The 27,369-nt window shown below is 42.2% G+C and overlaps 1 protein-coding gene across 1 annotated transcript in view; it reads right to left on the bottom strand.

Moving 5' to 3' along the window:
* Positions 1 to 1,587: 1,587 nt before the first annotated feature.
* Positions 1,588 to 27,369, bottom strand: part of LOC126485077 (glyoxalase domain-containing protein 4) — a 42,564-nt gene continuing 16,782 nt past the window's right edge. The window contains exons 4-6 of the mRNA XM_050108685.1: positions 2,422 to 2,577; positions 2,125 to 2,300; positions 1,588 to 2,040 (exon numbers count right to left, since the gene is read on the bottom strand). Coding sequence (XP_049964642.1) covers positions 1,915 to 2,040; positions 2,125 to 2,300; positions 2,422 to 2,577 — 458 coding nt within the window. The 3' untranslated portion in view covers positions 1,588 to 1,914. The remainder of the gene's footprint in view (positions 2,041 to 2,124; positions 2,301 to 2,421; positions 2,578 to 27,369) is intronic.

The raw sequence follows: 27,369 nt of genomic DNA, 5'->3' as shown, positions 1-27,369 counted from the left end.
ACATAGTTAATGTGGAGTAATATTTATTTGAAGAAACAACTTAAACAGTAGCAAGAAAGTAGGCAAAATTAATACTTCTGCTTTTCCAATACTTCCATGTCTCATTGCCTGGATAGGCTGGCGAGCATTAGTACATGTTTTAAACCACAAAATGAGCATGGAACCGAGTTGTCCTAGCTTCAATATAACACTATTCATACTGCATTTCTTTCTAACCGATGGGTAAGATCTCAGGAAAAGAATTGAATAGTCTGATTTACTTATCCACTAGACATAACACACAGTCAAACCCTGTAAAAAGGGTAATCAGGGTGTTTACGGGGAAAAGGAAAAAAAATTCCGGATTTTTCCCCGATATGCTGTTTAAAAAAATCTGCTTTTTCCCGGGCAAAAATACACTTTTTCCTTGTTAAGTGACAGTAAGTATTCTGTAGATTTTTCCCTCTTAACTGTAAAACTTATCAATTCCTTGAATGGTTAACGTTTTATACACTAGCGTAGAACTTCCCGGAAAAAAAAGACGGGGGAGAGAAGTTTTGGAAAGACTTTCAATGACAAAAAAGGAAAGAATTGGAAAGGCCTTTGATGTGCAGCAACATACATGCTGCATATTTTCGTATTACGAAAGTATAAATTCGAATTGCACCAAACACAGTGCGTTAGTTTCCGAAGCGTTGAAATCTAGATTGCGATGTCCTTTTGTAAGCCAGTCATCTCTCATGCCACGTGATCTCACCAGGCGATGACAGCAGATATTCAGAGCATAGGACACGTGTTATAGTCAGCCAATAGCAAGATCACTGTTACATACCGCAAACACACGAAGAGGAAAAGTTAACGGTTTACATTAATATACATAGTATAGCTACAAGAAAAGCTAAGCTTTCACATGTAATATTTATCTTTTTTTGTGTGTGTTGTACTTTAAGATACATCACACAAATGTGCCAGTAAATTTAAAATTATAACATAAATGTCAGGCCTTCTGGGCTTGGAATTCTTGTAAGTGGCTGGTCCTCCAAGTGTTCAGTTTTAAACACACTGTGATTTAGAAATTCATCCCACTTTCTCTCACGTAACATAATTCATCTTGATTAGAAAGAAATTTACTTTGAAAGTAACTCTTTTCGAACCACCATTCGCAATACTATCCAGAGGCCATTAAAAATATGTTTGATTTAGCAGTTTGTTTCAAAATCTTCTGCTTTGCAACATACATAGGACAGTCTCTATGCCATACCATATGGTTATTTGAACATAGGTGAAGTACATTCTGTTCTGGCTTCGTGTATGAATTTACATTTTCCACAGATTTTCAGTACTCAGCATGCCAAGATTAGCATGTGATACGTAGGTATGGTAGAAGTACTTGTATGGTGTTATCAAATTAAGTTCGCAAAATGGTTGTTATCGCAGACACACAATGTTTGGTATCAACTTCACATATTATTACTGTGTCAAGATAATGATAAATGCCATAAATACATGGCCAGTCGAATAATTAGTTTTATTAATGAATTTTAAGTACCTCAAATTTTACCATTTTACAGGTTTAATGTCACCTCAACAGGAATAATGCTATGACACTGAAAATTCACAAACATTTTAATTTGTATGTAAAATTTGCATACAATAACAAAGTAATATTTCTGCATAGCAGTAAAACATCTATTGCACCAACACCAGTTACAAATCGCATAGCCATACACTTTCAAAAACAGATCCATAAATGTGATGAGAGTACCTGGGCTATGTATAACACAAATACACCTTAATACGTTTCAAGCATTTTTAGAAAAATAAATGAGTAATACTTTCATGAAATTGCCATCACAGTAGCTTTCAGTCTCTTATTCAATGAAAAGTTAGGGACCACTGACATATCATGTAATTAACAGAGATTGGTTAGATATTTTACTCTGTTTTCATTCTTTCAAGATCCTTCTTTATGTATTTATCTAACAAAGCTTCCCCTTCTGGATCTACTTTGGACAGCTCTCTAAAACCTTCATCATCAACAAAGCATATTTCATGGCCATCCTGTAAACAACAAAATTTAATATATAATTTTATGTTCTTGTATAGTGTAAATTTTGAGTTACAAAGCTATGGTTAACTACTTACAGGATCTGCGAGAATTATTACTCTTACTGTTGCTTTCCCTGGTGTATCCAGAGATGTAAGTGGTGTTAGAATAGTATTATTTGTCTCTTCAATTTTCTTATTTATTTTCGGTTGTTCGTCAAATGGACATGAAAAAGCAATTCTGCCATATGCTGTTTTATGTTCAACTGGTTTGCCTGGAAATAATTCAAAAATTAATAAATATATCGGAATACTAATGGTACACACACACACACACACACACACACACACACACACACACACACACACGTGTGCTTGCCGTATAATTATACTTACCTATGTCAAACAATTCCAATTTTGCTTGGTTGTCACCAAACCCAAGAAGCACAGATGTTCCTGTCTCATTATATTTTTTTAGACCTAAAATGCCATTCCAATACTGAATAGACTTACTGAGATTAGAGCTAGCCAGTGCTACTTTCTCTACAGGATCTGCAAAAATAAGAAATAAAATGAAGAAGTCATACTCTGCACATCTTATAATTATGGAATATGCTTCAGCTCACTTTTGTGGTTTAAAATGCAGTGTGAACGTGCAGTATAGAATAGGATAGAAAGGACCAGAGGATAACAACAGCCATAACCCTATGAGAAGAAAAACTGTACTGTCATGTTTTGGCGATTTCTGGCTGTCAGAATCATACCTGCTTATATTTATACAATAACACACCTTGATTGTATACAGGTGGCAATTTACTTGGGATCATAAATTACTGAAGAAGAATGCAGGTACATAAATACCTAAAAAGTGACTTAGCACCTCTTCAGTACTGCACTGCTTCTCTCCTTCACCAACTTCTCCATTTCAGAGCAGGAACTTACACTCAACGTCCTCGATTATTTGTTGCATATTTTAAAATATCTGCCTTCCCTGCACTTTTTACTTTCTACATCTCCCTCTAGTACCACAGAAATCATTCTCTGCTGTCTTGACACATGTCCTATCATCCTGTACCTCATTCTGTAAGTTTCTGCAGATAATTCCTTATTTATTATCTTATATTCCCACATACTTTTCAGGATCATTTTGTAACACCACATATCAAACACTTGAATTTGTTCTCCTCCAGTTGTGTGTGTGTCTATATATATATATATATATATAGAAGGAAACATTCCACGTGGGAAAAATTATATATAAAAACAAAGATGAGGTGACTTACCAAACGAAAGCGCTGGCAGGTCGATAGACACACAAACAAACACAAACATACACACAAAATTCAAGCTTTCGCAACAAACTGTTGCCTCATCAGGAAAGGGGGAAGGAGGGGGGAAGACGAAAGGAAGTGGGTTTTAAGGTAGAGGGTAAGGAGTCATTCCAATCCCGGGAGCGGAAAGACTTACCTTAGGGGGAAAAAAGGACAGGTATACACTCGCACACTAAGGTAAGTCTTTCCGCTCCCGGGATTGGAATGACTCCTTACCCTCTCCCTTAAAACCCACTTCCTTTCGTCTTCCCCCCTCCTTCCCTCTTTCCTGATGAGGCAACAGTTTGTTGCGAAAGCTTGAATTTTGTGTGTATGTTTGTGTGTCTATCGACCTGCCAGCGCTTTCGTTCGGTAAGTCACCTCATCTTTGTTTAATACACCAGAAAACCTCTACATTACTATTAAAGAGAGAGAGAGAGAGAGAGAGAGAGAGAGAGAGAGAGAACTATGGTCTATGTCCATCTGAATGTTTATTGGAGTATCATGTACAAATTTGAAATAATTTGGTCATGGACATTTTGAAATTTTTGCTAACAACTTTTACACACACACACACACACACACACACACACACACACACACACACACTTGCTAAAAATGTATATAGCCTTTGTTTGTCTAAATGTTTATTAGAGTATGTGCAAAAATCTGTAGTAAACCAGTCAAGAACTTTTCAAGAGTTTTTGCCAAAAACATTTCCGCTTTTCAGATACATATATATTTACATACCATATATAAAATACGTAGCCTATGTCCCTCCGACCATTTGTTAGAGTAACATGTAAAAATCTGAAGTAAATCAGTCAAGAAATTTTCAACATTTTTGTTAACAACTTTGTATGAACTGTCTTTATAAGGCAGCATAGTTACCATCTTTCTCTATAGCTTACTTCTATTTTTCTCCGAATTTCAAACATTTTACACCATTTTACATTCCCAAATGCTTTTTGTAAGTGACAAATCCTATGAAGGGGCACAAGTAAACCTGGAGTGCACAGGGGGCAGCAGGGAGGGGGGGGGGGGGGTGGGGGGGGGGGGGGGGGGGACAGGGCCAAGGTACAGTGGTGTACAGGCGGGGGAAGAGAGGAGCACTGCCTGACGAAGTGTGGCAGTCATTAGACTGCTAACAGGCACAGTATCGAGAGGCTGCGGGGCAGGAAGGTGGGGAACGGTTGGTTGGTTTAAGGATTAAAGGGACCAAACTACGATGTAATCAGTCCCTCCTACCTGGAGCAGGCAAGACAACAAAACAACACACCAAAGAAGTGGCTAATGCATGAAACCCAAGGAAAGAAAACCTCAGGGTCTATTGAAGGTCAACAAAGCCTAGATAAAGGAACAAGGGAGAAGAAAGGTGGGAAAGAAAGAAAGGTATGCGAGTTGCCATGTCCAGGGAGCAGCTGGAGGCCCTCAAAGACAGGAACTGCAATGGGGGACATACCCCCCACCAGTTACCGGAGGCAGCCCACTCAGCAATACACAGTAAAGACTAGCAACATGGACAAGGTGAGAGAAGCACAGAAAAACAGAATGATCACCAACTCAGACAGAACACATGAGAAAGGGTAGAGGAGCAAAAGAACAGGCAGGGTGAGGGCTGGGGTAGACTGTCAAGCCCAGAAAGCCATTGTCCAGTCAGGACACTGGATGCTAAAGGGCACCCTGCCAAGCCTTAAATAGGCCAACAAGAATGAGGCACACTCCGTTAGAGAAAGAGTAATAAAAACACCCTTCATGAAGAAATCTTAAAACCTGGTCAGATGCTGCGGGCACCATCTGCTAATTCCACGGGTAGTGAGGCAGGAAGATTAAAGAGCCCACCGTAGGGCGGTGGGGTTAAGACAATCCAGCAAAATGTGGACCACTGTCAAACAAGCACTGCAACGACAGTGATGCAGATCCTTATGACAGAGGAGATGGCGAAGAGTCAGCCAAGTACAGCCATTGCAGAGCTGCAAAAGAACAATGGAGTCCTTGCGAGATGTCTGCATGGAGAACCTCTACAAATTTATAGTCTCCTTTATCACCCATAGTTTGTTTGGCAAAATCAGACTATACCGCTCCATATTTCACATCTTTAGAAACTTGACAGCATAATACCGATCAAAGGCCCAATGCCAGAATATTGATCTCAAGAGGCAACTTTCCAGTATCCAGTTTGACCAGCCTGCAGCAAAATCGTTCCCTGGGGTCCCATCGTGATCCGGGGTCCAGGAAACAACCACCGAGGTCTGAACAAAATGCTCGGCAACTACATCTAGGCTGGTGAGGATAACACCATTCAGGGAAATTCCTTGGACACCTGCAAGAGCATGGTGGCCAAAAATGCACCTGATCTTTGCCCATACCTGTGAAGAGGGAGTATATGACCCTATGGCAGTGACACACTGGTTTCAACAAATCGTTTTCTGCATTTAATTGGGTAACGGGCACAGGCACAAAGCCATTTGAAGGCAGGAAGTGGTCAAGAGATAGTTGCTATTTGTGGTGGCGGACGGCGTGGCAGCAGTATTTCATAACTGTACCATTTTCGGGGATTGTCAAGGGACAGTTTTCTGTCAGGGAGATCTCACGGAAGAGGGAATCGCTGAAGTGGCTGCCAACAAGACATCAGTCAAACTGTATGTGGACTCATATGTGCCATCATGTGGTGGAGCAGTTGGGATGGCAGCTGAGGAAAAGGCATTCTAATACACACTGGTAAAGTGCCACCTGGAAGGGTGTCCAGGTGATTGATGCTGAATAAACGACAAGACAATAGGAAGATGATTGCCGCTGCACAAATCCTCATGAGCTTCCCCACTGAATGGAGGGGAAGAATCCTGGCCTACAAATGGAGAGGTCAGTGGCGAAAAAAGTGCCTTGTGCCATACTAAAGTCTGTGAGAGATCCAGTGATGAGGAGGCAGGGATCAAGCTCTGCTAGCACATCTTCAACAATCCTGTTCCGGTCATTGGTTGCAGTACCACCCCACTGAGGGTTACGGACACTGAAATCCCCCAAGCAGAAGGAAGGGGGAAGTAGCTGTCTAAGGAGGGCAAAAAGAGCAGAATACCGGCCTGTGAGGAGATGGAGCTTGCATATTGTTACCACACAGACTAAATGGATCCAAACAGCCACAACTTCCAGTGCAGCTCGAAGAGGAACCCGGGAACTAACTATGTCTGTGCGGACCAACACACAGTTACCACTGGAGGCTCGCAAAGAACCTGCCAAGTTCCAGCACAAGATTTGGAAACCAATAAGAGTTGGTGAATGAGAATCCATAAAATGAAATTCCTGCAATACAAGCTACAGAATAGAGAGAAAGAAAAGACTGAAATTCTGAATTATGACAATACTAACCATTAGAGTTCCATTGGAGGAGAGTAGTACAAGAGCCTGGACAAGCACTGAATGGGCCAGAATAAATCATTGTGCTGAATCAGTGTCCATCACCGGTAAAGACAGAATGACAACCATGAATGTAAGATCAGACCCTAGTTGAGGAGGAGGAGGAGGAGGAGGAGGAGGAGGAGGCTACACCACGTAGGATGTAGGGAGAACCCTGTCCCATGACTTACGCATCATCATCATCATCATCATCATCATCGTCATCATCATCGTCATCATCAGCATCGTCATCGTGGTCGGGAAGAGAGCATGTCAGAACAATATCTAGATATGAGAGAGAATGAGCAGCCTGGAGGCCCATAGAGCACGGATCTTGTGTACAACTCAAAGTAACAAGCTTCATGTCTTGGATACAGCAGGGAGGGGTGCCCCCTGAGGGAGCTCCATTCCTGGCAGGTGCCAGAGAAGAGGGTTCCATGGGGGGGGGGACCGAAACTGGGTGGAGGGAAGGGAAGGGGGACTGGGTGAAGGTAAGGGAGGAGGAGGAGGAGGAGGAGGAGGAATGGATGCAACAGAAGGGAAGGTTGCTGATACAGGATGGAGATGGTCATATTTCTGTCAGGCCTGTGACTATGATAGACTGTCAAGAATTTTGATTCCATTAATATTTCTTTCCTTTTTACAGACTGGGCAATCTGGTGAGCAAGGAGAGTGTGAACCAGAAGAGTTCACGCACTTGGACAGTGGGGTGCAAGGACTTCCCACATGGAGAGGGTGGCCACAATCACTGAAAACAGGATTCACATCACATCGTGAAGACATGTGATGAAAATGGAGACACCAGAAACAGCTCATAGGATATAGTGATTCACACTGTAACGGTAAACTATGACCTTGACTTTTTATGGGAGGGTATCTCCTCAAAAGCAAGAATGAAATAGCCGATACCAATGTGATTGTCCTTAGGATCTCTCTGGGCTAATCGGATGAAATGAACACCAGGCTGTGACAGATTAATCCTGCGCTGCTTGTTAGAGTGAAAGTGGTCTCTATGGAAGATAACGCCTTACATCATATTTAAGGACTGGTGAGGAGTGCTGCTCACCGGGTTGTCTCCCAAGCACTTGCAAGCATAAAGAGACACTGACTGACTGTCAGGAGGGGGTTTTAATCAGTATCAGATTGCATCATACTGAGTGAATGTGCTTCATGAAACTTATCTGACAAAAAAAAGCAGTTTCGTAGTGGTAAAAGTCTAGGCATCTGTCCTTGACAAACCAAGTAACATGGAAAGGGTTTCACCCCAAGCCAGCAGGCCTGGTCCTCCTCCCAGGGGGTGATCAGGGAGTGAAGGGCTGAGGAAGCAAGAGTAGGAGCAGACAGAGAACTGTTCCTTTCTTATGAAACGGCCACAGAAGAGCGGCCAGAAGTATGGAGTGCCCACTATGGTACCATCAACTCTGACCAGGGGCTCACCCCCTGGGCACAACCAAGACACAGCAAAGACCATCTAGCACAGCTGTCATTGCTGGGAATTACAATGCCCCAAAAAGATATGCAATCACTCCTAGGCTTACATGAGATGGTGACAGGTCAGCTACCATAAGAGTGATCCCTGTGTTGTCAGAGGATTTGGCCAAATGGGTACGTAAGAGCCCCACCACATGGACTGGCTACCATGCTGGTGACCTGGCGAGGAGGGGAGGGGGGATATGGCAGGGAAGTAAGGAGGGGAGGGGAAGAGGAACCCACATCGGAGATGCTAGGGAGGCAGTTCTTCTCCATATGGCTCACACTACAAACAATTTAGGAAGGGAAGTCAAATCCTAAGAGCAACCCAGAAAGGGGGGGGGGGGAGGGAGTGCAAACACCAGGCAGAAGAGTGAAAGGAAGGGAATATGGGAACTGAGGGGTTAGCTGGTTTGAGCAGGAGGGTGAGAAGCTATGATGAGAAGGAGAGTATGGGGAAGGGAATACAGCCCAGGAGAGAAGAAAGGCTACAATAGGTCAGAACCCTGTGTGCGCCATGCACATGCCCATAAAAGAGCTATGGGCTTCCTCGTGGGAGGGGAGAAATGGAACGAGAGAGGAGAGGAGCAGGGAAGAATGGGTGGGTGCACTGGCAGAAGGTGACACCCACAGAGGTTGAGGGACGTGAAATGGGGGGGCAGGTGATATGACAGAGGATGGAAACTGTTGGGTGGAGGATGTGGAAACAGTATGTTGCCGTAAGTTTAAGGCGGGATAATTTCGGGAGTGGAGAATGTGTTGCAAGGATAACTCCCATATGGTGGTGGCGGGGAGGATCCAGGAATCCAAATGGTTCAGATAGTGAAGCACCCATTGAAATCAAGTGTGTTATGTTCAGCTACGTTGTACCACAGGTTGGTCTGTTTTGCTCTTGGCCACAGTTTGGCGGTGGGTGTTCAGCATGATGGGGAGCTAGTTGGTAGTCACAGATGGTAAATGACATGGTTGCTTTCACAGGGCCTGGCCCTTGATAGAACAGGAAGTGCTGGATGAGTGGATTGGACAGGCCTTGCACCTGGGTCTTCCAGATGGATATGATAATTGTAGCAAGGGGTTGTGATTGGGAGTGCACAGGGATGGACTAAAATGTTGTGGAGATGGAGGGGATGGACTAAGATGTTGTGGGGGTGGGGTGAGCAATGGAACACCACTTTAGGAGGGGAGGGAAGAATCTTGGGTAAACTGACCCTCATTTCAGCGTATGATGATAGGTAATCAAAGGCTTGGCGAAGGATGTGGTGGTTGTTCCAGACCGGAATGGTACTGGGTGGTGAAGGGGGCACTCCTTTGTTGCTGGTTCTTGGGAGTGGTGGGAGGATTGGGGTTGTGAGGGGAAATGGTACGAGATCTGCTTGTGGACTAGGTCCAGGGGATAGTGCCTGTCAATAAAGGCCTTGGTGAAACCCTCAGCATACTTGCAAAAGATACTTATAACTGCAGAGACACTGTAGCCGGGTAGCCAAGCTGTATGCAAGAGATTTCTTGGTGTGAAAGGGATGAAAGCTGCTGAAATGCAGGTACAGTTAGTGGCTGGTGGGTTTAAAGTGGACAGAGGTGTGGATGGAGCCATCAGAGAGGAGAAGGTCAATATCCAGGAAGGTGGCATACTGGGCTGTCAGGACAAAGTAAAGCAGATGGGAGAGGTGTTGAGGTTGTGAAGGAATGAAGATAGGGTGTCTTGGTGCTGAGTCCAGATCTTGAAGACACCATCAATAAACTTGAACCAAACTAGAGATTTGGCATTTTGGGAGGCTAGGAATGTGTCCTCTAGATAGGCATAAGAGGGCGGCATGTGAATGCTCATGGCTGTGCTGCAGATTTGTTTGTATACCTTTTTGTATACCTTCCCTTCAAAGGAGAAGTAGTTGTGGACTATGATAAAGTTAGTAAGGTGTCCGAGGAATGAGGTATTAGGTTTGGAGTCTGAAAGATGATGCGAAAGCTAGTGTTCAATAACAGCAAGGCGATGGGCATGAGGTGTATTGGTGTATAGGGTGGAGGTGTGAACAGTGATAAGTAAAGACCCAGGATGTAAAGTGATGGGGATACAGGAGAGTCGGTGAAGGAATTGATTGGTATCTTTCATGTAGTTGGCTACATTATGGGCAATTGATTGCATCTGTTGGTCAATGAATGCTGAAATTCTTTCAATGGAGGCATAATATACCTGAATGGGGTGTCGGGGATTGTTGGGTTTGTGGATTTTGGGGAGCAATTAAGAGGTGAGTGTGCAAGGTATATAGATGTGAGGAGGGAAATGGGTTCAAGAGAGAAATTCTGGGGAGGGCCTAAGGCTATAAGCAGGGACTGGAGGTTTTGTTGGACTTATGAGATGGGGTAAGTCTGGCAGAGTTTATAGGTGGGCAAGTTAGATAAGTGGCAGAGGCCTTCTGTCAGGTAGTCAGTGCGATTCATAACAACAGTAGTGGAACCTTTCTCTGCAGCTACGATGATTAAGTCAGGATTTGTTTTGAGACTGTTTAAGGCTCATCTATCTTCTGCTTCTGATGACAAAGGGACATGGGGAAGGGTAGGGAGGCCAAGTTGGAAGTAAGGAGTTCCTTGAAGGTCACCCAGGTGGCGGAGGGGGTGGGGGACTGGGGGTGGGATGGGTTCTGTGGCAGGTGGGGAGGATCATGGTTGGATGGTGATATGAACTGTGTGAGGAAGGGTTCAATGTTGGAATTAGGTTGGCTTTGGTGTGAGGAATTGGTGGCGAAGAAGTGTTTCCATTGCAGCAACCACGAGAAGGAGAGCAGGTCTTTCTCAAGTCCAACATGGCTAAATTCGTGTGTAGGGCTAAAGGTGAAGCCTCTGGACAGGACTGAAACTTCTGTGGAGCTGAGAGTTTTGGTGGAAAGGTTAAGAACAGTATTCTGGGATTGTTTGGATTCAGGGTTTAGACTGTTGGTAGGGAAGTTTTGGAGAGGTGGCACGTTGAAAGTGTCTGCTAGACAGGGTCTGGATGCTTTGAAGGATTAACGAGGAGGAGCACACTGGGTAGGATATGGGTTGGATAGTGGTACACCGAGGCAACAGCAGGGTATCAGCAGGTTGGGTAACATCTGGAGGTGGTGTCTGGAATGCTCATGGACTGGTGGAATCTGAAAAGGTGTAGGTCACTGTGAAAGGAGGGGTGAGATCTAGAGAAAGGAAATTTTATGGTTAGGACACAGAAAGTGGGGAGGAGTCCATGATGTAGGCAGCATTTATGAAATCCGATGTGAGACTGAGTTTTAGCCAGGGAAGGGAACACTTTTCTGAACTGGGTCAGAAAGATGGAGAAGGGGTCCACTGTGGTGAGGAAGGTGTAGAGGAAACGAGAATGACACACAAATGAGCAAAATTAATTGCTGATGGTTGTAAGGGGAGCTTGATAAGAGAAAAGACATATTAAAATGTGTAGAGACACTCAAGAAACACACACATATACGTAAAAATATGCTAACTATGTAAAACCATATAAAATAGGTACAAATACATTAAAACATACAAAAATGTGGAAGAAATGGAACAGATTAGGTACGGGAGTATCTGTGTGTTGTGATAAGGGAGAGGTGGAAGTGGGATGGTTTAGGTTGAGGCTCACAAGCTCATATGGCACAGGTAGGTGTGGAAATAACAAGCTGAAGTACATGAGCGTGAGGGAGGAAATGGGATTCATAGGTATAAACATAATTATTGGTGGAAAGAATATGGGGCATCAGATGGTGCATCAACAATATGCACAGTCATGAAGCCATACATTGTGTATGGATGTTCATCGATACAGTGTGGCTTGGAAGTTTATCCAGTTTGTAAGACAGTGATTAAACACAGGAAAGAAGAGAGAGAGAAGCCACTGGGAAGAGTAATCCTACAGAGAATAGTAACAATGGAAAACATCACAGGGTTGTGAATCGAAGAAAAGTAGTTCAGCAAAATCAAACAATGGGAAGTCCAGATTGGAATATCAACAATAAAAGACAAAGATACATTGCTACTTGCCATAAAGATGAAATGATAGGCACAATTAAAACACACTTACCCATTAGCTTTCCACCATAGCCTTCTTCAGAAAAAGAAAAAGAAACGCATACACATTCATTCAGATAAGCAATCACACCTCATCCACACTTGACTGCCATCTCTGGCAGCTTGGACCAAAAAGCAAATGTAATGTTGAATAGAAGCAGAAATCCCAAAGGGTCAGGGAAGGGAAAAGCATAGCAGTTTACAGGTGGGGGGGAGAGAGGAGTGCTGTCTATCGGAGGGTGCTGGGACTACACTGCCAACAGGCACATTGTCGGGAGACTGTGGGGTGGGGAGTTGAAGAGTGCAGGAAATAAGTGAAAAAGGAGAGGAGTGGGGAGAGATCGGAAGGTGGCTGGCAGAGGGCGGCACATGAAGTGTGTGGGAGATGAGAATAGGGAGGTGTGGAGAAAGGTGGACAGGTATGCCGTTTAAAATGTTCTAATGGAAATCAACTCTCAAAGAGCATGAGAAATGTGTTAAGGAAAGTATTATATTTATCATCTATGGTATCGGCATTGTAAACATCCTGCCACTCTTGTTCCTTGACAAGGTTTGCTGTTGGATTAACTTTCCTACATAGATTGTAATTATATGTGACTTTTGTTCGAGTACAAAAGCCTTTTAGTGTTAAAATTTGTGCATGATGGTCTGAAAGGTGTAATGGAACTGACAAATAGATGTCATTTTTGTTATATTATACACTAAAGTTGTGTTAAAAAAGCTTTTGCTTAATATAATACTAGGTTAGGTGTTGCGATCAATAATCGATATTGAAATTGTATGTTCTTTGTAGCTTATGACCGCGCCACTTGAGTTTTGGCCACGGTTGAGTGTAGTCTTTTTCGAGTTTTGGCAATAAATGTGTGTTTTTGTTACAAATAAACCGTGGAATACTGCATCATGATTTCGTTAGCCCTGTAATACTTAAAAAAAAACCCGCACCTTTTCTTGGACCCAGAGCTGCAAAGGAATCATTGCCTAGACAACGAGAAGCCACATGGACAACGCAGACTCAGCAGCATCAACAACGGAGACATCATGGCCAACTCTACAAAAATACTATACAGCCATTAGCCACACCGTAACAGTGTCCTTATGGAGGTAACTTTTCCAGCACAATAGAGAGGGTTCATGACAAAGGCCATTCACCCTTTCACTAACAGAGAGTCCATCTAGGAATGAAATATGAATAAAAAAGATTGTATATGGCTGTACTACTGTTCCCCTGCACCCTAGTTGGAAAAAACAGTCTGCATCAGATCATATGAATTTAGAAGATCTACCGACATCCTTTTTCTTGCACCATCATATGCAAAATTTATATTGAAGTCACCACATATAACTAATTTCTGGCACTTCCTACAAAGTGAATCAAGAACCCTCTCTAGCTTTAGCAGAAATGCTCTGAAGTCACAGTTAGGTGACCTATAAACAACAACAACAAAAATTTACTTTCACTAAATGTAAATGATCCTGCACAACATTCAAATATCTGTTCAGTGCAGTTCCGTGATACGTCTATGCGCTCAAATGGAATACTGTTTTTTTTACATACATAGCCACTCCCCCATCCCACAAGGAACTCCTTGAAATACAGCCAGCTAATCTGTATCCTGGTAAAGGAAGCCTCTGAATTGTCAATTTATTTGACGCTCAGATATACCAATAATTTCAGAGTCAACATCTATAAGCAGTTCAATAACTTTATCTCTAATACCTCTTATATTTTGATGAAATATTCTAATTCCTTCTCTACTTGGAAACATGACGTCCTTTGAAGATGAACCCTTAGATAGAGGGACTTCCTTTAAGCAGATATATCTATCAGCTGCCTTCAATCTAAAAGAGGTGCAGCTCTAACATCAACTACTACAGGAATTTTTCCACGAGTGATCCCACCACCACCCAGTAATCTGTCACCTATAAGCTTTGCCAGCCTCCCCTTCCCATACTTATTGAGGTGCAGGCCATGCCTAGTGAAACCCAATCTGCTGATGGACCCAAATGGCACCACTGAAATGTGACCCATGCCCTCTGCCATCAGCGCCCTCTCCAGCCCCATGTTAATGCGCCTAACAGCCTCATTAATGTGAGGCCGATCATGGTGCTGAAACAGTTGCACAAAATGCACACCAGTGCTACTGAGTAGTTATCTTTACCAGGTCACCATCTACATCATATTCCCTGTCCCCATCAAGACTGTTCCCTGCTCCACCCACTATCGCTACATGATCCTCCTTTGTAAAATTCCTACATAACTCCTCTATGCTGGTGACCTAGTACTCACTCCTCAACACTTTCTGCAACTGCTGGCCCACACCTCTACCATGCAAACCACCTAGCAGCAGAACCTCCTCCTTTCTGTCAGACTTTGCAACTGATCTAGGCCTCCTAACTGCTGAGGACTGCTGCATGTTCCCTACATCTACAGCTACAAGAGGCTCCTCTCCACTCAACTCTGACAATTGGTCAAATCTATTGCATATACACAAAGTATAAATATCTGAACACCTCCTCCTCCTAGCTGTCTTCTTCCCAACTGCCAGTTCCCATTCCCCACCTTCCTTCACCCTCCTCAACCTATATAGTTCCTCCTTTGTGCATTGTAACTGCACCTGAAGGGCACAGATCTTATGCTCCTGCTCCTCTATCAACTTATTTCTACTACAGATTCTGCATTTTCAGGAGAGGATCTCGCTAAAGTGCCCACTGGCTTCCCCACTGCATCCCCCCCCCCCCCGCCCCCAATGAAAATACTTTGAACAAATTCCACACCGTAACCCACTACTCACAAACCTATGACAAGAGCCCACACTTCTCACTCATCATAAAATTTTACAGTTACTGAAAAAGTCTATGTTACCTAAGTTCAGTTATACCAGTAGAACTAATTATAGCGGTCTCGAAATTCTCTGTCTACTAAGAAAGCAACTACTTGTATTAATACTACTACACCACAGCTAATACCAATATAAACAAAACTTCACAAAATATTAGCAAAAACCAAAAATTCAAGCGTCCACTGGAACACTCAACGAAGTTAAAACACTGAACAAAAATAGCATTTAAACATTGCCTACCTGACCTTTTAAGAAAACCAGCATAACGACCGGGAGAGCACTGTGCTGACCACATGCCCCTCCCATTCGCATCCTCAAGAGAGGATGACACGGCTGTCGGATGGTCCCGATGGGCCATTTGTGGCCTGAAGACGGAGTGCTTACCTGACCTTTTCAACTAAGCACATTCCATAAAACTCCCTACCAACACTCCACCTAATCCAGAGACGAAATATTACTGTAACATTGTTCTTAAAATTTCCACCAAAGCCCTCAGCCCCACGGAAGTTTCAGTCCAGACCTCACCTTTAGCCTGACTCCCAAATTTAACCATGCTGGACAAGTCAAAGACCTATTATTCTTCTCCAGATACCTGCAATGGAAACATTTGTTTCCCAACAACCCAACCGAAGCCAACCCTCCCAACACTGAACCCTGCCTCTCCCAGTTCATACCAACATACAACCATAATCCCCCCTCCCTCTCCGCCCACCTGACCACCCAATGGTGCCCTAACAGGATTTCTTTACCTCCAACTTGGTCTCACCAGCCTTCCCCAGGTCCCTTTCTCAGAATACCAACCTTTCAGCAGAAGAAAGAAGAGCCATACGCAACTTCAAAACAGATCCTGACCTAATCATCCTACTTACAGAGAAAGGATCCACCACTGTTGTTAAGAATGGCAGTGGCCATCTGGCAGAAAGTCTCTGCCACTAACTGATCCGCTTATAAACTCTGCCACAGTGATCCCATCCCATAAGTTCAGTACAACCTCCAATCCCAGCTTAAAGCTATAAGCCCTCCCAAGAACCTTTCCCCTTAATCCATTTCCCTCCTTACCATTACGATACCCTGCACACTCATCTTCTAATTGCTTGAAAAACCCACAAACCAAACAATCCTGGACACCTCATTGTGGCTGGATATTGTGCCCCAATTGAAAGAGTTTCAGCCCTCACTGACCAACACATCCAACCAACTGCCTGTAATCTAGCCAATCACATCAAAGATACCAATCACTTCCTACACCGTCTCTCCTGCATCCTGGGTCCCTACTCATCAATATTTACGCCTCCGCCCTATACGACAACACGCCTCATGTCCATAGTCTTACTGCTATTGTGCACTACTTTCCCAATGTCTTTCCGACTCCATATCCACTACCTCATTTCTCATGCACCTCATTAACTTTATCCTAACTCACAACTACTTCTCCTTTGAAAGAGAGGTGTACAAACAAATCTGCAGCATAGCCAGGGGCACACACATGGCACCATCCTATGCCAACCTGTTTATGGGCCCATCTAGAGGAAACCTTCCTAACCTCCCAAAATGCCACATTTCTAGTCTGGGTCAGGTTTATTAATGATATCCTCATGATCTGTACTCACAGCCAAGTCACCCTAATCTTCACTCCCTCACAACCTCAACACCTTCCCTCCTATCTGCTTCACCTGGTTCTCCCCAAAGCAGTGTAGGACCTTCCTGGATGTTAACTTCCTCCTCTCTGACAGCTCCATCCACACCTCTGTCCACATTAATGCCCCCCATTTCAACAGATGCCATCCCTTTGAAACCACAAAGTTTTTCGCATACAACATGGGCACCTGGGGATGGTGTACCTGCGGTGACAAGAATCGTTTGCCAGTATGCTGAGGGTCTCACCAATGCCTTGACAGACAGGCAATATCTCCCAGACCTAATCTGCAAACAGATTTCCCTTCACACCCAAAATGCTCCACCAATCTCAAGAACCAAACACAAAGGAGTGTCCCCTTCTACACCCAACACCATCTTGGACTGGAACTACTGAACCACATTCTTTGTTAGGGCTTCGATTACGTATCACCATGCCTCAAATGAGGGAAATCCTACCCAAGCCCCATCTCTCCTCTCCTACAAAGTAGTGTCAGTTTCCGAACTAACTTCGACAACATCCTAGTCCATCTATATGCCGCTCCCAATACCCTCCCTTTGTCACAAGGATCATATCCCTGTGGAAGACACAGATGCCAGACCTGCCCAAACCACCCACACAGCACTTCCTATTCCAGTCCTGTCACAGGCTTATCCTACACATTAGAGGCTGGAACACCTGTGAAAGTAGCCAGGATGAATGGCCACTGCCAAACTGGACAAGAGTAAGGTAGGCCACCCTGTAGCACAACATGCAGCTGAACACAATATGCTTCATTTCAATGGCTGCTTCCTTACCCAAGCCATCCAGATCCTCCCCTCCGCCACCAGCTTTTTTGAACAGTGCAGATGGAGTTATCCTTACAACACATTCTCCACTCCTGACATTACCCTGGCCCCAACCTATGGTAACAGTCCCCACATCCTCCACCCAACAGTTTCCTGTTCCTCTGTTGTATCACCTCCTCCCTACTCTTGTCTCCCATCCTCTTTGTGTGCTGCAATCTGGTAATGCACGCCACCCATCTTTCCCTGCTCCTCTCCGTTTTTTTTCCCTCCACCTCACTGCCTCCTGAAACTATGCCTGTTGGAAGTCTAGTCCTTCCACACACTGCCAGACAGCACTTCTCTTCCCCACACTTACATAGCTCTCCCTTCCTCTTCCCTGCTCCCTCCAGATTGCTGCTTCCATTCAGCATAACAGGTTCATTCTGCTCTGTGCTGCCAGAGATGGCAGTTGTGTGTGTGAAGCATGCTTTCTTGTGTGAATTAATACATGTGTGTTTTTCTTCCTTTTTCTGATGAAATCTGTGGCCAAGCTAATGTGTAAATGTCTGTTAATAGTGCCTGTCTCCAATTTAATGTCTCGTCTTTACAGTAAGTAGCAATCTATCTTTTCCTTAAATAGTTGACATTCCAACTTGGAGTTTCCATTGTTTTATTTGTTCTTCAATCATCTGAAGCTCTTTAAATTCTGATTCTAATACTGGATGCCTTATGTCTGCCAACAGACACCCATTTGTCCCTCTCACATCATCAGACAAGTCCTGCCTATTGTGGAAGCTTTCTATGTACTCTATCACCAGATCCCCTCTGCACTTCACAATGGAACTGTCACTGCACTCTTAATGGTGACACACTTGCTTTTAGTTTCACTGAAAGTTGTTTTGAATTTTTTATAAGCTGAATTAGTCCTCGTGACAACCATTTCTTTTTCAATTTCTTCACATTTTTCCTGCTGCCATTTTGCCTTGGCTTCATTGCACTTCCTACTTGTTTCATTCCTAAATTCCTTATATTTCTGTATTATTGAATTATCCTGAACATTTTTGTAGTCCCTCTTTATGTCGATCAACTGCAGATTACTTCTGTTGCCGGAAGTTTCTTTGCAGTTACTTTACTTGTACCTATGTTCGCCTGTCCCACATCTACAACTGCCCTTTTTAGAGAGGTCCAGTCTTCTTTAACTAAGCTTTCTGCTTTGGTATTCATTATCACAGTTTCTATAGCCTCAGAGAATCTCAAATATGTGCCATCATTCCTCCACACTTCAATAACCCACTTCTTTGCACACCAATTCTTCCAGATGAGTCCAACTCCAGCCTACTCCTCATCATTGCTAGATTGTGATCAGAGTCTACGTCTGCTCCTAGGTACCCATTACAGTCCAATACCTGATTTTGGAATCTCTGTCTGACAGTGATATAATCCAGCTGAAATCTTCCCATATCTCCAGGCCTTTTCCAAGTACACCTCCTTCTCTTGTGATGGTCGAGTAGTAAATTTGCTATAACTAGCTGACATTTATTGCAGAACTCAGTCTCTCTCTTCCCTCATTTCTACTACCAAGCTCATATTTTCTAGTCTTGCCTACAAAAGGAAGTAATACTCATATAGTACAAGGGACAGAAAGCTGGCTGAAGCAATGGCATTATAAATTCCAACTGGAATGAATATTGCAAAGCTAGACAGGACATCTGTGGTGCAGGTATGTTCATAGACATAAATAACACGATAACATCTAGTGAGCTTGGCACACACCCAATGTGAAATAATTTGGGTGAAGATAAGTACTATATCATAGCAAATATTGTGATTGGGTATATTTGTAGAACTGAAGTAGTAGAATATTTCAGGAAAAACTTGGAGAAGACTGCATGTAAATTTCGTGATCATGTTACAGTATTGGGGGAGATTTTGACTTACTACCTATAGAACAGAAGACAAGTGATTAGGACAGGTGAGGGGGACAGGGATTCATGGAATACTGTTCTAAATTCCTCATCTGAAAAAATACCTTGAGTTTGGAGAACAGACGTGTGAGGGTATCTTATATTTCCTGGTTACAAACATGCCTGAAATATTCAATTCCATAAATGTAGAAGAGGGAATTAGTTATCATAAGGCCATTATAAAATCACTGACTAAGGTGTGAGTAGGAATGTTAAAAGGGAGGAAAAAATTTTGACTTAGTACGTGAAGTGGGGCAACAAATCTGAGCAGTCATATGAAAGATTAATCTTTAAAACTGCAAATGTTTAATATAGATGAGCAAAATTCATGAGTGTTATGCATTGTGCTTTAAACAGCTCTGTGCTGAACAAAGTTGTGAGGAATGGGAAAGACTCACCATGGTTCAACAGGTGGGGTAGAAAACTGTTCCACAAGTAAAGAAAACTTCACCACAGATTTCAACATAGCCGAAGCCTAGTTGTCAAAACTGAAAAAATCCAATAAGAGCATGTGGAAAACCATGAGTAAAATGTTCAGTGAACTCAAAACTAAAATTCCATCTACCAATACAACAAAAAATTGTAAGCAGTTCTTGTCTTATGTTAAGACAGTAAATTGATCGAAGCCACCTATACAATCAGTCAGTGACCATACTGGCACTGGCAGAGGGTGACAGAAGGCTGCTTTTCCCACACACACACAAAAAAAAAAAAAAAAAAAAAAAGCACAACCCATTGGTGAAGGTTGTACTATGGTTATCCCTTTCAATCATTGCACTGTCAGCGAAGTGACATACTGAGATAAGTGAGTGGCAAATGCAAAAATTAACTAAAATCATTCAAGAAAGGGAAGTGGGAAGTCTACTGGGCCTGACGGGGTGTCTTAAGAGAGTACACACAAGAACTTTCTCCTCTTCTAGAAGGAGTCTTATGTCACTTGACGAACGGAGGGTTCCAAGTGATTGCATCATTTTCACAAAGGATTGCTGCGAAAATGCACACATCTATAGGACTACATTACTTATGTCTGTCCATTGCAGAAATTTTGAATACATTGTATGTGCACACATTTGATTTTTCTGGAGACTGAAAACTGCCTCTGTGTAAAAATCTCATGAAAGCCAACTCACTTTGTACACATAACCAAGAAAAGGTAATAAATATTGTCACCCAAGTCAATGCCATTTCCTTCACCTTACATTGTTGATACTCCAACCTGAAGTTTCCACTGTTTTATTTGTTCTTAAGTCATCTGAAGCTCTTTTAAATTATGATTCTCATACTGGATACCCCACATCTACCATATCATCTCCCATTACGCTTCGGAAATAGTTCCCAACTATCACCTAATCACCAAAATACGAGCACATAAAATATCAGTCTAGCTACGCGATTGCATAGAAGATTTCCTTGCAAATGTAACATGGCGTGTCATTATTGAGAGTAAATCTTCAGGTGTAAAAGCAGCTTTGGGCATATCCTGAAGGTAGGTAGAGGTGTGTGTGTGTATCTGTAGGGTGCCCGGCGAGGTCATCAGCACCCCTCCACTTATGAAAACAAACAAATGTGGAGATGAAGTAAAAGTGTTGTACATGCATGCACTTGAAATGACCACACAGTCACTCTGTATCGCATTCACTCTCACATGCACTAAAACTAGTTAGTAGAGAAGAGAGCTAATCGAGAAATTAAAATACAGAGAAAACAAAACACAGAACATTTAAGGCCTACTCATAAAGCTTTAAATTTCATCTCGATTGGGGGGGGGGATCATACATATACCAGAAGGTCTCATCTGCCGATGATGGCAATCATGTGTTCCTTTTCTAAAGGAGGCTTTGACTGAAAGCTGTGTGTTTTTTGTTGTGCCTGTTTGCAACTCAGCGAGCATAAATCTATACTTTTCCTTATAATGTAGAAATCTGAACTTGTGCAGAGATTTAGCATGAGTTTTTCAGAACTGTGCATTACTTTTGACTGGTACAGGAAATTGGGGAAGTGACAGTGGTACACGAAGTACCCTTAACCACACACTTTAAAGTGGTTTACAGAGTATAGATGCATTTGAGATGTTAAGTCTTGAGCAGGCAAGCACATGCATGAAGTGCACCAACCAAAAATAATACTGTTTTGTACCACTCCATTGTTGTTTTACAGTTTCAGGGCTATAACTATTCGTTCAATACCGCTTCAGCAGATGCAGTGGCTTACTGTGAGTAAGCAGTAGCAATATAAAATGAAACAGGAAGGTGAGGAAAAAGAAAAATTATGATCCCTGCAAGAAAATGACCCAGATTACTAGCACAATCTCATACTGAGGCAGTCTTAATTATTAATGGAATAAGTGGTTGGATAGAATCTGATGTAACTGTGCTGTTTAATGTTTCAAGAGGGTCATTACTGTGGGGTAACACTTATACACAACAACAGTGTGATATAATGAAAGCTTATTTTATTATGTTTAAGTAAACAGTGTTTTAATCATATAATGTAAATTTATTTTATCATTGTTTAATTAAACTAAGACTGAACTGTGATTCTGTGCAAACATATTCACTTTATTAACATAAAGACAGCCATCCTTTACATGTGTACAAAGTACGCCGAGCGCCTGCTTGTGTTATGAAAAACACTACTCGAGAGTTGATTACTATCTTGCCCAAGAGTTTCATGCTCACTATTCAGTAAGATGTATCAGTGGAGTTTCGAGATATATGGAACATCTTTCTAACACAGTAACACAGATTACTGGAGAACAGTTGAAAAGGTTTCAGAAAAAGAACCGAAGTATTCAAGATGGGGAAAGAATACAAGGAACAGGTAAACACGCTGAAGCACAGTTTTCTTTTATGTAATCTTTCAACGTCCTTATTCCTTCTTCATGAAAGCCGTAAAGAAGACTTAATGCAATAGGAAGGGGGCGAGGGATTATATATATACCAGAAGGTCTCATCTGCCAGTAGTGGCAGTCATGTGTGCATGCGGTGTGCTTGCTTTTGTGAGTAAAATGTTTATGTTAACTGGTTCCTTTGTCACAAAATTATTATGTATATTTTGTCTTTTTTGGGGGGGAGGTGTTGATTACAAAATTAAACTTTGCTGTCCAAATTTTCCCCATTAAAAGTTGCAAAAAAAAAGCACAAAGTGATTTTTCTTCAGTTGTTTGCTCCTAATTTGAAAATGATGCATTTCTGAATAACTCCATTCAGTACTAAGTTATGTAGGACTAAATTCCTTACAATATTTATGATTACGATCTTTTTTGCCTGGCATATTGTTTTGAAACAGGAGTGCATTGCGATAATGAACTGGAAAGTTCTATTTTGATCCGTCTTGTTTGCTTTCCTGTTTCGTATTTTTATTCACCCCTTTCACTCTCATTTACTTTCTTCCTGTATTGCTGTCTCAGCACGTGTATTTTAAGGCCATCACCAGATGTGCAGGTAGGACTTTTTTTTTATTTGACTCCCTCTTTTCCCCCTATCAATCTTAGTTATTTTCACAAATCCTCATTAATTATTCTTACTTCTTGTTCAGTTAATTTGCTGTTTTGAAAAATGGTTTTGAGAAAATGATAAGTTTTATTTGTGATAGTGTATTCGTGAGAAGGAAAGCAGTGACAGAAGTGAAACAAAAAAGTTTAGGAACAGTTTGTAAAAATGGGTGAGAAGTATGATCATCCTGAGGGGAAACATTATTAACAGTTCATGAAAAATGTTGGAAACAAGGTTTCAATGAAAAGCTGATTGATAACCACTTAAAGATTCAGCAAAGAAGTCAGGACAAACAGTTACATTCATCTGTTATCCCTGATTGTGCAATCGAAAAAGACTTTTGTGAACTGACAGAACACAAAGCTTCTGAATGATCAAAGCTCACTTCCTATGGCTAAATGCAATTTCAGAAAATGAAAGTATAGGGAAACATACTGAAGTTATTATTGAGTTTGGACAAGCTGTAATACAATGTGTCTGAGATGAGCAGTATCATAATTCTGCATGAGAAAGCTTTATGAACAACCACACATTGAAGAGAGCTGTTTCTTTCAAGAATACAACTGAGGCATCCATGTAGGTAATTTTTCCTTCTCTCGAAAATATCAACAAGGATTGTCAATTTTCTCTGACCGAACTGCTGAACAAGACTGAAGGTGACATTTGCTTGGATATATGAACTTCAAAGTTCAACTTCTTAAGCTGGTCAATATGTTATGGATAATCTAGAAGGCCATAGGAAGTTGCAGAAAATGAGGCATTTAGTTATTAGCAGCGTATTTACATTTCAGTTTTTTTCTCAAGATTGTACATAGCCTAATTCTGCAGCAAGTGAAATAAATATGTTAGTTCAACGAATTATAGAGCTATATTAAAGTAATACTACATAGTAGCTGATAGAAGTCACCCTACTTAACATCAGTAGAAACTTCAATGTAATTGAAGCACACAATAAAATTTTGCAAAAGAGAGCCTTAGACATATAGTGTGTAGTACATTACTTCCAGTATCACGTCAGGGCTTATCAACCATTCTGACGGGCAACTCTCTCCTTAGTAGTATGGCTCCCATTTGCTGCCACTAGGTTCTGCGTTGTGTGAATCCCAAATGGCATTGGATCTGATTAAGCTGATGAATCTTTGCTACATTACAGGGCTTGCAACAGTATGGAATGATGTTCACTTTGCGTCTTACAGGATGCCATAAACATCATACTCTAAGAGGAGCTACTGCTGGATGTTAAGTGGCAGCTCATTCACCTTCAACATAGAAGCTCTTAGGCTAGTCTTGTATCTTGTTTCCTGCTAATTCCCATTAAATGAACAGCACCAATGATTTTAAGGCTGATGGCCTGGCTGAGTTGAATGAAACTAGGCACCCATACCGTTGTCAGAACTGGGGAAAAAAAAAACCTTATAGAACTGGAGCAAATGTGTCTGATATGCTTCCAGTCAGCCGCTGCTGAGGTGGTTGGATATACTCAATGCCTTTAGATATTTGAACCTTAAGTCTTGCAGGTGCAGTGACCACGTAAACCTTAAATTAGCAAGAAGACAAAGTCACACAATTACTGAGCATGTTTCACAATAGAGATGCGTACTCCACGGAAATGGATTATTACCTGCATATACAAGCAGTGCTCCCACATGACTAATTTGTACCTTGGCAAATTAAGAGCTGCAGCACTATGCAGCCATGGTGCACATTACATAATAGGGGCTGACATGAATGCAAAGTTGGTGGTTTGGCTTAGAGGAACAACAGATGAATGTGGTGCAGTGCTGCAGGACTTGATCCAAGAACTGCACCTGGCTGATCAATGAAGAAGGGCAGCCTAGCACATTTGAAAACAGTACTGGTTCAGAGACCACTATAGAGATGACCACTAGTGACCACAGTGTCATAACCTTTGATATCAGAATGGTAACTGAACTATAGAAATACTGAATGTAATGGAAAAACCAAAAGGCAGGCATTTGAAGAGAGAAAACTGGAATGCACTTTCTGCTGAAATACACACATCAAAAAAGTTTTGCATCACCTCAGTTCCGAGAGTTTTGGAACCTGTACAGAAAATTAGAATAGAGATCAACATAAACATCATTTCCACCCTTTTTATTGCTCATGAAAACCACACATTGCATGTTGTACCATCATACAGTGAGACCTTCAGAGGTGGTGGTCCAAATTGCTATACACACCGGTACCTCTAACACCCAGTAACACGTCCTCTTGCAATGATGCATGGCTGTATTTGTTGTGGTACACACAAGGTCATCAAAGCACTGTTGGTCCACATTGTCCCACTCCTCAGCGGTGATTCGGTATAGATCCCTCAGACTTGCTGGTGGGTCACGTCGTCCATAAACAGCCCTTTTCAATCTGTCCCAGGCATGTTCAATAGGGTTCATGCCTGGAGAACATGCTGGCCACTCTAGTTGAGTGATGTCGTTATCCTGAAGGAAGTCATTCACAAGATGTGCATGATTGGGGCGCAAATTGTCATCCATGAAGACGAATGCCTCGCCAATATGCTGCCGATATGGTTGCACTATCGGCCGGAGGATGGCATTCACGCATTGTACAGCTGTTACAGGCTTCCATAACCACAAGTGCGTACGTTGGCCCCACATAATGCCACCTCAAAACAGCAGGGAACCTCCACCTTGCTGCACTCGTTGGACAGTGTGTCTAAGGCATTCAACATGACCGGGTTGCCTCCAAACACATCTCCGACAATTGTCAGGTTGAAGGCATATGCGACACTCATGGGTGAAGAGATCATGATGCCAATCCTGAGCAGTCCATTTGGCATGTTGTTGGGCCCATCTGTACTGTGCTGCATGGTGTCGCGGTTGCAAAGATGGACCTCGCCATGCACGTCAGGAGTGAAGTTGCGCAGCATGCACCCTACTGCGCACAGTTTGAGTTGTAACACGATGTCCTGTGGCTGCACGAAAAGCATTATTCAGCAAGTAGAATGTAAATTATCAAAAGCAGATTAACATGCACATTCTTGACAATTTAAAACATTGTACTTAAGTAGGTCTTGAACCTGACACCTTGTTTTTAGCAGATGCTCTTAGAAAATTAGTTATCTAGACATGCTACCTGTCCTAGATCTCACAGGTACCATTTCTCACTACTTCTTTCCTACTTCCTAAATTAGATTGTCAGTGCAGGACACAGTCTCCATATATCAGGCAGTTTTCGTAAGACTTTCAACTTTGCCACAAACAGAAATATTCATTCTGGGAGTTGAACGTGGATAAAATGTTAAATGAAGTAACTTGAAGTAGAGCAAGATAAGTTTTTAATCATGTTGCATCCTCTTGTTTGTTGAAAACTTTTTTTAGCAACACTGAGCAATACAATTACTCCTAATCAGTTGAGTGCTGGTTTCTCGTTCGTCTGTGCCCCAGCAGTGTGCATCATGTTACTTAAAAATAAGTTCAAAGAAAGCTTGCTAGCTGTTTGAATATACTCTGACTAGTGGCTTTACAGACCTGTGGCAGGAAGCAGTGTTCATCCTTCTCTTGCAACTATGAATAATGAATCATTGCCAGTGGTTATTTTAGTATAACTCTAACTGGTTGTGTAGGAAAAACACAACACTCTACGGCCAGCAGGTGTCTGACCAGGCACAAGACTCTTGAAAGCTATTTAGTTTGTCACATTCGGTGTGAATTCAGGATATATCACTTGTCTGTCGAAAACCTCACCCTGCTGGAGGCAGTGTTGTAACAATGTCTCCTATGTAGGCAATACCTCAGAAATATTATCTTCGATCCTCAGATGGCCTAAAACACTGCTTAGAGGTATATTATTCTTGGACAGCTCTGTAAATGGAGCTTGAATATCTGTTATCCTACAGTACATTATCTCATGCCATTCTCTTAAACATTTATTCACTGATCTCATCAGACGGATATGAACTGGAGAATCATTAAGGATTTGTTTCTGTGTAACAGTATTTTGTATAGCTATAACTGATATAATGATAACAGTTCAGTTTTCAGTCAAATATTTGTTTATATATGATCTCTTCAGTGCAGATGTGGACAACACTCAAAATCTTATGGGAATCAGCGAAATGCTGCAAGTAATGGGGATAATGGGCTTGGGAACTGTGTCAGTAGGGTGCGGATAAGTTTAGAAATTTGGTCTGACAGGAGGTGTGCCAGGATTGTCCATGCAGTTGCAATGACCACTGTATCCAGATGGCTCAGTAGTCAGAACATCTGCCTAGTAAGCAAGTGACCTGGATTCCAATCCTGGTCCGCCACAAATTTTCAACTTTCCCCATTGATGTAAATTAATGCACACTAGCAGCTACATGTCGTAATTCCTTTGAGTCATAAACATTTATTTGTTTGACAGTGAGTTTGCTGTATTCTGTACTTTAACTGCCTTGCAAAGACTGTTCGTCAGTTGC

Source organism: Schistocerca serialis, chromosome 1 (assembly GCF_023864345.2).
Source record: "Schistocerca serialis cubense isolate TAMUIC-IGC-003099 chromosome 1, iqSchSeri2.2, whole genome shotgun sequence".
Lineage (NCBI taxonomy): Eukaryota > Metazoa > Arthropoda > Insecta > Orthoptera > Acrididae > Schistocerca > Schistocerca serialis.
The sequence above is the reverse complement of the archived record's forward strand: the minus strand, read 5'-3'. Positions and strand labels throughout refer to the sequence as shown.